A 12,941-nucleotide genomic window follows, 5' to 3' on the forward strand; every position below is an offset into this window, starting at 1 on the left:
AAGTTACTTCATAGAATTGCTTCGCTAAATAAACCTACCCATAGCCATGAGGGTACTCAAAATCACAACATTAATAATACACATTTTGTTCATCTGTTGTAACTCATACCATGTTCTAGAGACAAAGATTTTACTTTACTTCTTGGTGTCTGAAATTAGATGATTGTTATCAAATATGTTGGGTATTTTGGGATGGTTTTCTCTAGTTCTTAATTTTGATCAGATGCTGCTCAGATTTAATGGTGAAATCGTTTGGTGATTGTGATGAATCCTGTAGTTTTTAGCAGATTCTGATACCTCCTTGATGCTCAGTCTGAATCATCCACTTGCTCCTGTGAGACTTCTGGCCATTAATCATCTGAAAAATATCATGAAAACATCAGAGGTTTGTGTCAAATAGCTTCATTTGTGGTATTTTTATCCTTATTGTGAACAGTGTGATTCTAGAGTAAGAAATTAAAGTTACCACCTACAATTGATACTGTGTAATTACAGACATAAGATGAATAAAGCAGATGAGAGTGCACTGGACGAAGATTTAGGACCATACACATGCCAGCAGCCAACACTTTAACCTTTGTGTGCTGTAATAAGAACTATCTTCACATGTTTCCATGTTGCAGATTATTAAAGTGTTTTCAGACTAGAATTTCTAGATCCTTTACAGAGGCTCACAAATTATCTGAGAATGTTTTAGTTTTGAAATTTGACTTTGATAGTCTCAAGGTCAGCATGAGTGTATTTGGGGACATGGGAATGAGAGGTTTTGGAACACCGTTCCATGATCTCAGTACCTGCAGTTGTATTTGTGTTTCACATTGTGGTGGCTGCAAGTAGTAAGTACAAAGGCTGACTTAATTTGTAAATAATGTCTTTATACCAAAATGGTATTTTACAGAGACTTTGTAATGATTGAAATGAAGCAGTATTTTTCAGACTTAAGCCATTCAGACAATACCTTCATGATTTTTTGCTGTGTTTGCTTACTGCTGATACCATGTTCTAAAAATTTTTCTCCCGCTTTTAAATGGACTTTTTTTTTTTTTTTACATAGCCATCGAATCACGGGTTTGAAGAACTAATTGGTATAGATATTTTACTGTAGTTACTATAATTGAAATGGGAGTGTTCATCTGTGTGATATCTGAAATCCTCTTGTATATGTACTACTATTTGCATATTTAGAAAATTTCTGGAATAAAGAAAAGTGGTCCTAGAGTTGTTTCCCCATGGCACATAGTAATATAAACATGCTGAACTTGAACTTGCGTCATGGTTGGTAGAACCAGATTCACATCACAAGTAGAATTTAATTTCAGCTAATCATAATTACCATAGTAAATTCATTTCAATTTGAGTTTTACTGGTTTTGTAGGGTTTTTAAATATTGGACTTAAAAATTTTTGTTTTGTATTTTTAATATTTTTATATTTTTGAGTCACTTAATTTTTAAAATGATCTGTAAATAATAAAAACATTAGGATCTGTGAGAATATTTCTTTAAAAACGGTTGATGTAGTACTCAGATTTATAATCTCTTGCTTGATTTGATTCATTTCTGATCTGGCATAAGTTATGTTTCACAAACTGCTGATAAGTGTGTGTTACTGATTTTTTTTTTGATAATTAAACTATTGAATACTGGTCTTTGTTGTGATGGGAAGATTCCAGTGTCTAGAATGAAAAAGGGATTCCTGGAAGCTCCTAATACTCCTGAAGCTGTTTTCAGCCTTTTACTCTTAATCCCTTCCTCCCCTGTCTTTTTCTGGATCTGGTTAGTTTTTCAATAAAGGGCACTGTATATATATCCACCTTTTAGGTTTAAGTATTGTAACTACAGTTACTGTCTTTCTCTGCGTGTTTTGCTTTCACTTTCCCTTCTCCATCAGTGATGGAACATAGATTCTATTCTAAAATTTCTGATTGGGATATTTGGCTACTTGTTAGCTCTAGAGAAAATTTTGGCGACGTTCGATACAGCAGACTTGGACTTCAGTTTTGTAAATTCTAGGGATTTTGGTTTTATCTCCCAACAGAGTGCCCTGGTACTTTTTTGTAGCATTATTTATATTTTTTTCCACCACCTACAGGTAGGGATATATTTAGGTTGGCTTGTAGTCTTACTTTTCCATTACTTTGAGTGATTGTATGCTTTATTTTCTTTTGTTGATGAAGAAAAATAGGATCTCTTTTTGACAGACTGGCAACTGGCTTCTCAGCCGATGTACTTGTAAAAATCTTGATAATGATGGCTAACTTTTAACAGTATTTACAATGTGTAAGGCCTTGTTCTAAGCACTGACATGTATTACTTCATTTTGTGGCAGTCCTCTCAGATAGGTACTACTATTAGCTCTATTTTAGGGATGAGAGTAGTGAGACCTGGGAAGGTTAAGGAACTTGTTGCAGGTCACACAGCTGGTCGGTGGTGGAGCTAGGATTTAAACCTAGATGTTCTGGTTCTTCAGTCTATGTACTCTCAGTATCCGGGCTCTTGTTTAACAAGTCAAACTTCTTAATGCAAAGATTAAGTTCAGATTATACATATTTTATGGTATTTTGAATAGAAACTGGGAAAAGTTTGTACCAAATAATTACTCATCTAAAAAGGCCCTTTAGAGATTATCTAGTTCAGTGCAAGTATGCTTGGAGTGTTTGAATTTGTGTTCAGGCCAGAGCCTGTATTTCTTGACTGATAATCTGGAGTGCTTTTCATAAAACTAAGCTTTCTTTCTAGTGTAAACTCTTAGGAGGTTTTGGCAACAACCAAATTTATATATTTTTTTTCTCTTGCTTAGGAGAGTGTCGATGAGTCTTTCATAAAAGAAGCTGTTTTGACCCGGTTAGGTGATGATAGCATAGATGTTGTTTTGTCAGCTATAAACGCTTTTAAGGTGAGTGAATTTGTTGTCTGTTGAAGTACACAATTTGTAAATATTTTCTTGCCCTTCCCAGGTGATTCTCTGCTCTAGGCAGGAACATATTTGGAAATTATTCCTTCATTGGAAATTTGTTCTCTTGAGAGCATAGACTTAAGCCCGGTTAAGGAAAGCTCATGGGAAAAATTAGACTGCACAGCTTTATGTATATGGAAGTTTTTCAAAAGGGAGAAGCACTTTGTGAATTTTTATCAATAGTAAATACCTTGGGATCATGGAAAATTGTCTCATAAATGCCACTTTGGAGAAATTACCCTCATAAAGCTTTGAAATTATATGAGGACTGTTGGGAGATAAATTCTTTATAATTCAGTATTTTTTAAAGTTCATTTAACAAGCACCATATATATCTGAAGCAAGTGAAAATTTACTTACGTACGTTTCTTCCCCTTTAGATTTTCAAACAACACTTTAGTTCGGAAGTAACGGTTTCAAATCTTCTCAACCTCTTTCGAAGAGCAGAACTTTCAAAAAATAGAGAATGGTATATATTCATTTCTCCTCATACTATTTTGAATTGACAATTCTATATCAGTTTCAGTTTTTTTTTTTTCTTTACATTTTTGCATCTTATAATTTCGTTACATAGCCCTTTGGTCATGGTAGTGGAATGGTTCATAGTGTAACTCTTGCATTATAAAAAGAATTAGGGTTTGTGGGGGTCCATTATACTATTCTCTGTGTTTGAAATTTTTCTTAAAGTGGAGGGAGTATGTAATGGGTGACATAAAACTGAAATCTGGAAAGTAGGATGGGAAGTAGTTTTAATTTTCTGCTTTATATAATTCTATTTAATTGTTTTTACAAGGATAGTATATTACTTTATAATTAAAAGTAAACATATTAAAATAAGCTCAGAGGCACATGGTCCCCTTCTGTATTGTTTGATGAGCTCTAGTTGTTTCATTTTTGGCATCTAAGCTTTTTGCATGGGGGAAAAAATGACTTAAGCTCTTTGGGGGAGGAGAGCATGTCTTACAGATTTTTGTATCTGTCATATTTAGTTCTTAGCACATACTGTGTGTTCAGATGCTTCTTTAACTTATGAGTGAATCCCTGATTTCTGGTGGAGTTGAGATACATTGTGAGATACATGGTTTATGTTAAAATTAACCTAATGATTTCTCAAAAAAAAAAAGGATTTGAGAGAATTAGCAGTTTAATTACTGTTCCAAATAGCTCCCTTATTAGCATGGATTTTGAGTGATTGTCTAGGTATCTCTGAATAACATGTTTGGTGAGGAGATCAGGATAGTGTCAGTTGAGTGGGAACAATTAATAATTTTTTGCTGAATTTAATTTAAGTTTCTAATGGGTCTCTCAACCAAATGTGTTTGTGTCTCAGGTACAAGGTACTTGAGGTAGCAGCAGACATACTAATTAAGGAAGAGATACTGAGTGAAAATGATCAGTTGTCAAATCAGGTGGTGGTACATTTGCTGCCTTTTATGATTATTGTCAATGATGATATGGAATCTGCTGATATGAAAATTGCTATATATTTATCGAAATCAGGAATTTGCTCTCTGCACCCTATATTAAGAGGCTGGAAAGAAGGTAAGAAATCCGGTTGCCTTTGAGGAAAAAAAAAAAACTTTAAAAAGAAGATAAGTACATTTAAAAGGTGACTCTGATCATTATTTGAAATCATGTTTGCTATGATCTGTGTCAGCAAGATTTTTAAAAATTTTTGCCAAGGTCAAAAACCTACAGTTGACTCTTGAACAACACAGGTTTAAACCGCATGGATTCACAAGTGCAGGTATTTTTTGATAAATACAATAAATACATTTTCTCTTCTTTATGGTTATTTAAATAGTACTTTTTTCCCCTCTAGATTACATGATTATAAGAATACAGTATATGACACATATAACATATAAAAGATGTGTTAACTGTTTATGTTATGTTGAGGCTTCTGGTCAATAGTAGGCTATTAGTAATTAAGTTTTTGAGGAGTCAGAAGTTATATTCAGATTTTGGACTGTTGGGGAGGGGCATTGGCAACCCTATTCCCCATGTTTTTGGACAGTCAACTACAATGAAAAGGAAGCTGACCCACAGATTCAGAATTGGATAAAAGGAAAAATAGCAAACCTTCATAGGAAAACTGTGAAACTTTTGCCTAAATTTCTTACTCTACAGAATTCTTTAGGTGAGTATTGGTGATATAAGTGTCCTCTGTGTTCATTTTTTTTTTTTTTTAACAGCTCTTGAAAATGTGATTAAAAACACAGAGTCAGGAAAACTAATTGGTGTAGCAAATCAGAAGATAATTGCGTTATTGGCTGACAACATAAGTTCAGGGGATCCTTCTTCAATGTTAAAGATGGTATGTATGCTGTCAAAGACCACCCCTGGGCTTGTTGTAATTTTATTAGATTCTCAGTGTTGGCTTTACTAGATTTTTTAAAATAATTTTGCATTTTTTGACTACTTTGTTATGCTACTTTGTTATGCTTTAAGCATGTATAGTGTTACATAGTATATTCTGCAGATTGTTTAAAATCTTTCACATTTTATATAACTTTTGTGGTTTTACATTGGACTAGTAAGAATAGTGTATACTTCTTCGCTTTTCTGTTTCCTGTCATTTAGAATATAAAGTCATATTTTTTGTTAAAATAGCATAATATCTAAAAGGATTTTTTATCTTTTTTGCGTTAGTAAATAAACTTTTGTCAAGGTATTAGGTGTATAATTCTAAAGCATTTATCCAGTTGCCAGATGCAATTACATTCATTATAATTCTGAAATTATTTTATTATTACTTAGAAATCAGTGCTTACTACTTTTTAAAGGCTTTATATTTGTCATCCCACTTTAAAACACATAATAGGTAGGTGTGAGGTAGAAAACATAGTTTTATTCAAACTAAGAGCTACCAGTAATGGAGTATGTTTATTTTTCAAGGTGGAGGATTTAATAAGCATTGGGGAAAAGGAGTGCTTTAGCCTGAAGCAGAAAGTGACTTTTCACGTGATCATGGCTGTGCTTGTTTCTTGCTGTTCATCTTTAAAAGAAACTCACTTTCCATTGGCGATAAGAGTCTTCACTTTGTTGCAAAAAAAAATAAAGAAGCTTGAAAGTATCATTACTGCAGTGGTAAGGAGTGCAAAGTCTTTGGAACATTGCATAAAGTGGCAGCCAGGCTTGTTAATCACAGCAACACTGAAAATTGGGGGCTGAAATGCTAAATCTTTGGATACTAGGGGTGAAATGTGAAGCAGCCTTGGGTAGCAATAGGTAGTGAATTAGAAAATTTAATTGAATTATAGAATTTCAGGGTTGTGATGTGTGGTACCTGATAGTTGACTCTCCCCTGTATTATCTTTATTGAGTAATTATCTGAGTTATATTGAAGTACCCTTTGTGATGAAGAATTCACTAGGCTTGTTAGTGCTTGAACAAAATATTACTTCATTCTGTTGTTTAAAAAGAATTGATTTTCTTTTTAAAGATTTTATTTATTTGAGAGAGAGTATGCTCGAGGGGAGGTGTAGAAGGAGAGGGAAAGAATCTCAAGCAGACTCCCCGCAGAGCACAGAGCCCTGTGTGGTATGGTCGCATGATCCTGAGGTCATGACCTGAGCCTAAACCAAGAGTCGGACATTTAACTGAGCCACCCAGGTGCCCCAAGAATTGATCTTTTGTATTATTTTAATAACTACATCAGATTTGGATCTCACCAGCTTACTGTTGTCTTTGACAGTATTGGCTAAGGAACACGTTTCAACTGTTTGTATTTTTACCTAGTATCACATCCTGAGGTAATAAGATTATTTCTTTTAATATCTTTAATAGTATTTTGTTTTTATCTGTCCTCCAACGTTCAGAGGGCTCCTCATTTTAGGATTTGCTGAACGAATTACATCTTTCTTACATTTACATATACCCTCAGGATTTTACAAGTTCTAGCCATAGTCATTGTTACCTAAAATTATGTAAACTTTAAAAGCAGGAATCTTCGGAGCTTCTGAGTGGCTCAGTTGGTCAAGCATCCAGCTCTTGGTTTTGTCTCAGGTAATGATCTCAGGTCATGGGATAGAGCCCCACCTTGGGTTTTGCGCTCAGTGTGGAGTCTGCTTTAGATTCTTTCACCCTCCCTTCCATTCACATGTGCTCTCTTTCTCTGTTGCTCTCAAATAAATAAATAAAAATCTTAGAAAAAAATACAAAAGAGTGAATCTTCATATTTTAAAAAGTAGCCCAGATAAGCCCTTCTTAATTTCTTTGTAGAATGTGATAACCTGAATGGTGTTTGCCCTTGGTGTTAAAAGTGTGAACAAAGGGAGTGTTTTATATATGTGCAGATAATATGCTGTTTTATATTTAGTACCCTTTCTGAGAGTCCTGAGTCTCTTTCCAGCTGCAGCAGTGCATTGAGCCAATGAAATCCCTCACTAGAGACATTTTCTCAAAAGTCTGGCTTTGGGTTATTTTCCTTCTAAATTACTACTTTGCACGCTCCTGTACAGAGTCTCGTTTATCATTTTTCTTCATGTTTTCTCACGCTGCTTTTTAGTATCTGCAGTATAATTTTAAACACCCTCACATTTTGCTACTTGTTTAGAACTATTTCCAAGTTTGGAGATTTTACCGTGCACCTTCTTCAGATTAGAAGTGTGAGACATGAGAAAGGTCCTTTAAGGGTCTCCTGGAGCTCCAACTCCTTTCTGTGTAGAAATGTGCCACTAGATAAACACAATTTATATGGATAACATTTGTTTTTAGATATGTTTCAAGAAAATATAGATAAAATGAAGCTGTGGATAATTTATTTGTATCCTTCTTTTGTAAATAGTGATGGTTGAACCTCTCTACAAATTTGGTTAAAGCTAATAATCCTCTCCTCACTTAAATGCACAGAGAGACAAAATTTTTGCATATTACCCAATCATTTATCCATTGCAGGTCCTCTGGGTATAGCCCATGTTCAGAACGCCTTCATATTTATGCTCTTTGTTTCCTTTACCATTTCAGGAAATCCCCTCAGAGTGGCATTTTGAGCTGATGCTGGACAGAGAGATACCAGTGGAACTGTGGGCACATTACATAGAGCAGCTCAACACGGCCCGGCGTTTTGCTGTGGAGGACTCTGTTTTACTCATATTTTCACTGAAAAATTTTATTCAAGCACTAAAGGCTCCTAAATCTTTTCCTAAAGGTAGGACAAAGTGTGACTTTTGAATGTGATACTCTAGAACACTGAATTATTATCTCCACAACTATTCTGTCTTGAGTGAAAATTCCCACCAGTGTGTTCACATAAGTTTATTCATTGTTTCTCTTTCTCTTCATGTCCATGTAGATGATATATGGTGGAATCCCGAACAGCTGAAAGAAGACAGCAGAGCCTTTCTGCGCTTGCTTATTGGACTCTTTGAGATGATACTCCATGGTGCTGATGCCATTCATTTTAGGGTTCTGATGAAACTTTTCATAAAGGTACTAGGCTCATCTTTTTCAGGCGTACTCTTCCCTTTCAGAAGATAGAGCAGAGCATTTTAGTTATGGCAGTTTTTAATGAAAATGAAAGTAGATTTTTAAACAGTGAAGCATATGTGGTAATGTACACAGGCCCTATGAAGTAGCAGTATCCTCATGACACCAGTCAGTAGGCCAGAGACTAATATTGCCCCATGCCTACTAGTGTGTTAGGCCTATGATGTATTTACTAATCACAATTCCATTACCAAGGAGAAACTGCTGTTCAGGGGGGTGAGTTAGCATATGCAACTCAAGTTAAGAAATTTCGGTGACCTCCGTATTGCCAGGCCAGCGGTCAAGTCTCTGTTCTTGTCTCACTGACCCCTCAGCAGCATTTGGCACCGTTGGTGACGCTTACTCCATCTTGGAATTCTTTCTTAACGAGGCTTCCCCAGCATCATGTGTCTTGGTTTTCTGCTTATTTTGTTTCTCGTGTTGTTATTGTTCAGTGTGTTCAAATGCAAAGTTACAGCGAGTCCTTTGGATTCATTTACATACTTCTCATTGGTTAAAATGAGTACGGAAAATAAGTCGTGGGACAAGGCAAATCATTGCAACAAAGTATTTGTTTTCTGCAATTGTATACTAGTGAAAAGAGGCTTTGAAACCAACTAAATGTGAGTAAAAATTAAACTTCACTGTTGTTTGTTTATTTAATTTAGGTGCATCTAGAAGATATTTTTCAGTTATTCAAGTTCTTTTCTGTTTTATGGACATACGGGTCTAGCCTTTCAAATCCACTTAACTGCACTGTAAAAACAGCACTGCAGACTCAAGCTCTTTATGTAGGTTGTGAGATGCTCTCTGCTCAGAAGGCACAGAATAAACATCAGCTGGCATCTGTATCTTCTCCAGGTATCGTGAGTAGCCTGTTACGTTCTGTCATGGCCAACTTGAATGCTTTCTCTACATGTAGTTTATGTAGGTTGTAGTTGGGAGAGTGTCTTCTTAATTTTTTTTTTTTAAATAGTGCGTGCACTCTCTCTGCTCTCTGTGTATGTGTGGTTTATGTATATGCATGTAAATTGTATATATGTATATATAAATTACTTTTGTTTTTAGATTTTACTTATTTGAGAGAGAGGACGCATGCACCAGCAGGTGGGGAGGGGCAGAGGGAGAGGGAGAAGCAGACTCCCCGCTGAGCAGGGAGCCAGATGTGGGGCTTGATCCCAGGACCCTGAGACACCTAACTGAGCCACCCAGAGGCCCCTCTCTAAACTACTTCTAATCACCAAAATAGATAGTAGAAATGGCAGATGATTAATCATGGGTTGTTAATATCCAACTATTGATGTTCTGTGTTTCAGCAGTACAGGGTTATATGGAGAAGCCAGACCATTTAATATAGTTCTGTATTCATCTAACTATTTATAAAGTGGGTCTCCACTCAGACAACCTTTTTGGATTTGTCTCTTTTATCAGGTATAAGTCATCTTCAGGTTGGGCACTCACTAATACAACAACCCAAAATTATATTTTTTGATAAAGTGAAATTAGCAAATTTTGCAAAAGATACAGAATTTCATGAAGTTGAACATGATATTGAAAACTACCTTACAAACTACTGACAAATTAGAGAATCTGGTAGAATTAGACCCTGTGGTGATTAAAGATGAGAGAACTGATAAGGATGATGGATATGATTGATACTTCAAACTGGAATATTTTAATGTCAAAGGAATAAGAGTGACCCTTAGGAAATTTGAAGGTGTTCTAGATTTTTTTTTAATTCTAAAATTGCTTTTTATAAATGTTCTGTGAAAGTAAAGTGAATGATCATATGCTCTTCCCAAAACAGTTTCTCAATGTTTATCTTTCATTAGCTCTGTGAAAGAGCACGTAATTGTAACCAAAATTTTGTTAAACACAAGGTAACATACATACATAGATTTCATGTTTTACTTACAAAATAAAATCCCATGAATATAATTATTTCTTTACTACTTACTATAAAATTGCAGTCTGTGTTTTTAGGTAACTTATTTTAAGAAGGTTTTTTCAGTTTTTTTCCCCTTTGGATGAGAAGACCCTCCTGTACATTTTTTAAACTTTAATTCTTTAATAAAAATATTACTATAAGTATTACAAGTATTTTATAGTAATACTTTATATAAAAATTTAAAATGTCTGCAGACTATTCCATTGAATGGAAATAGCATGATTTATTAAAATGGTTATTTTCTGTTAAATTTGGGAATTTTCATAAAGGTATGATTATTTTATTTAGAGGTCATAACTATTTTGATTTCCTAACTAAGTATGAAATGTCTGTTATCTTTTGGTATCAAAGGTAGTGGTTCCTGAGGAATGTATGTCTCCAGGACCAAAAAACTTAACTTTTCCCCAGTTTTGCTGCAAGATAGGCTCCCTGCCTCCCCCTGCTGCCTTGTCATCTGTCACCTCCCTTCTTCCTAAAGTACTTTTGCATTTATACTGCTTAGAAATGTCACAGTACTCCACTGAAAACAGGAGAGATGCACCTTTTTCTACTGGGAAGCTCAAGGACTGCGCACTAGAGTCCCAGGGGGCCTAAAGTGGAAGGTCATTTAGCCATTGCATCTGTCCTCCGTGCTCTCTTCTTTGAGTATGCAGTGAGATTCTATGCATACCTTCCTTGTCTGTGAGGAGTCCAGGAAGTGTTGGCTGGTACTTCTTTTAATCTGTTTACAAAAAACGTTATGCCTTTCAAAAGAAAAAGGTATTGCCATATTAATATAGCATGGTGTTATATGAATTAAGTCTTTATCAGGGGCTTGGGAATCTAACCACCATTTATTACTTTCTGTGCAGATACTTACTCCAGCTCAGTGTTACGTAGAGGAAATTTTGTTAGATGAATAAACATTTAACCTCATTTGTAAAAAGATGTAGACTGCCTTTGGTTTTTTAATACCTGATCAGTATAGTAAATTTATATATTTAAAACCAAAGCTCAGTTTTTTTTCAATTTTTATGTAAAATATGCTATTTAAAATATAAATAAAATGAGTTGGGAGAATGAAGTCACATAGTTTTAAATGGAAGAATATTCCTAAGAGCTGATTGTTTAAATAAGGTAGTTTTTGCTTACCTTGAGTTCCAGTATGTTACTTGAACAAAGTACTTAGTACTTTGAATTTGTTTTTGAGTTATACAGGGAATTTTAGCAAATAATATCTTGGCCTGAAGCTGCCCTTTGTGTGAATTCAGTTTTACAGCTGTTTGTTTCTGACTTTATGAGTTAGCATTACAGAGACCAGGAAAGATTTCCAGTTTTCAGTTTACCTTCTCAGAAAAGTTCAAAAATTTGTTGAGCTCTTAGCATTCCAGAAGTGGAATATATGGAATGGATCATTATTAGCAAAATAAAAGTCGCCACAACTTGTCTCAGTAGATAGCACAGAATAAAGCTTAAATAACTAATTACCATAAAAGGAATTTAGGTATCTTTTTATCCCAAAGACATCTTTTCAAAAAACCCCAACCTAGTTGATCTTATGGATGCATTCTACCAGATTTTTGAAGCAGGTTTTTCAGTGCTGTTGAACTGAGCAGGGTATAGAATGAAGAAAAGCTTCCAGATGCTTTGTCTAAAATAAGCATAACATTGAAAATTGACAGTGCTTCCAGACAAAAACAAAACAATAGTCCAAGTTGCTTTGAATAATAATGCAAAGTTTCTAAATATTTGCAAACTGAGTCCAGCATATTTTTGAAAAGCAAGCATTTACCCAAAAAGAGTTCATTCCAACAATACAAAATTGGTTCAAAATAACAAACTCTTAATACAGTTGGCCATATCATTGTTAAAGGAGAAAGTCCATATCATTTTCTAAAGAACTGAAAAGGCATTAGATAATAATCAGTCATTACTTCTAATTAAGTGACAGCAAAATAAGAGTGATGTAATAAAAATACTTCTCAAACCAAAAGCTAGCATTTTCACTGCAAAGTTGGGGAAGCAAAAGTGTTCCTGTTAAATTCATCACTGTTACTGGACTTGGTTCTAGAAGTAGTAGTTGGCAGAAGTAGCTGTTTCAGATACTGACAGAATGTATAAATGATAAAGCTGTAGAATTCTTAGGTGGATTATTAAATGGGACATCTGGCTAGCCATTTGGAAACATATAAAAAGTTTGACTCCAACCTCATTCCTTAGACAAAAATTTCATGTGAACTAAAGATTACACATTAAAAAAAACACGCACATACAACTTGGCTCTAGCATTAGAAGAGACATGTAGTACATGTGGCCTCTCTCTAAATATGGAGATAGACGCTTGAACAACTCAGTGTGGGGAGGGCCTCTCTAAGCAACATACAAAACTAGAAGAAAAATTAGACTAATCTCTCCATTAGAAACTCAGACATCTGTTAAAGACAAAATATTTGCAAAGCCTGATGCACAATGGGTAGTTTACTCTGCATACTTACAAGGATGTATGTACAGAGGTGTTTGTTGTAGCAGTTGTAATGCTGAAAGACAAAGAGCAACTGAACTTCACCAGTAAGATACTGGTTTAAAAAATA

General features: G+C 34.8%; 1 protein-coding gene and 1 long non-coding RNA gene across 4 annotated transcripts in view; one reads left to right on the forward strand and one right to left on the reverse strand.

The window, feature by feature from the left end:
* Nucleotides 1–12,941, forward strand: part of HEATR1 (HEAT repeat containing 1) — a 46,475-nt gene that overhangs the window by 10,123 nt on the left and 23,411 nt on the right. For 2 of the 3 annotated variants that reach the window (XM_025850881.2, XM_073879012.1), the window contains exons 12-20: nucleotides 278–385; nucleotides 2,799–2,894; nucleotides 3,335–3,423; nucleotides 4,285–4,496; nucleotides 5,150–5,271; nucleotides 5,853–6,044; nucleotides 7,923–8,106; nucleotides 8,251–8,387; nucleotides 9,092–9,284. In XM_025850881.2, the coding sequence (XP_025706666.1) occupies nucleotides 278–385; nucleotides 2,799–2,894; nucleotides 3,335–3,423; nucleotides 4,285–4,496; nucleotides 5,150–5,271; nucleotides 5,853–6,044; nucleotides 7,923–8,106; nucleotides 8,251–8,387; nucleotides 9,092–9,284 (1,333 nt within the window). The remainder of the gene's footprint in view (nucleotides 1–277; nucleotides 386–2,798; nucleotides 2,895–3,334; nucleotides 3,424–4,284; nucleotides 4,497–5,149; nucleotides 5,272–5,852; nucleotides 6,045–7,922; nucleotides 8,107–8,250; nucleotides 8,388–9,091; nucleotides 9,285–12,941) is intronic. The other variant, XM_025850756.2, reaches the window with a different exon arrangement.
* Nucleotides 248–11,352, reverse strand: LOC112807919 (uncharacterized). The gene is made up of 3 exons (XR_003204190.2): nucleotides 11,042–11,352; nucleotides 3,315–3,403; nucleotides 248–358 (listed from the first exon to the last, which is right to left on the reverse strand). It is a non-coding gene; the product is annotated as an uncharacterized lncRNA (long non-coding RNA).

This window comes from Callorhinus ursinus, unplaced genomic scaffold, assembly GCF_003265705.2.
Source record: "Callorhinus ursinus isolate GAN/ISIS: 27379988/994484 unplaced genomic scaffold, GSC_fseal_2.0 scaffold32, whole genome shotgun sequence".
In the NCBI taxonomy this organism is placed as follows: Eukaryota; Metazoa; Chordata; class Mammalia; order Carnivora; family Otariidae; genus Callorhinus; species Callorhinus ursinus.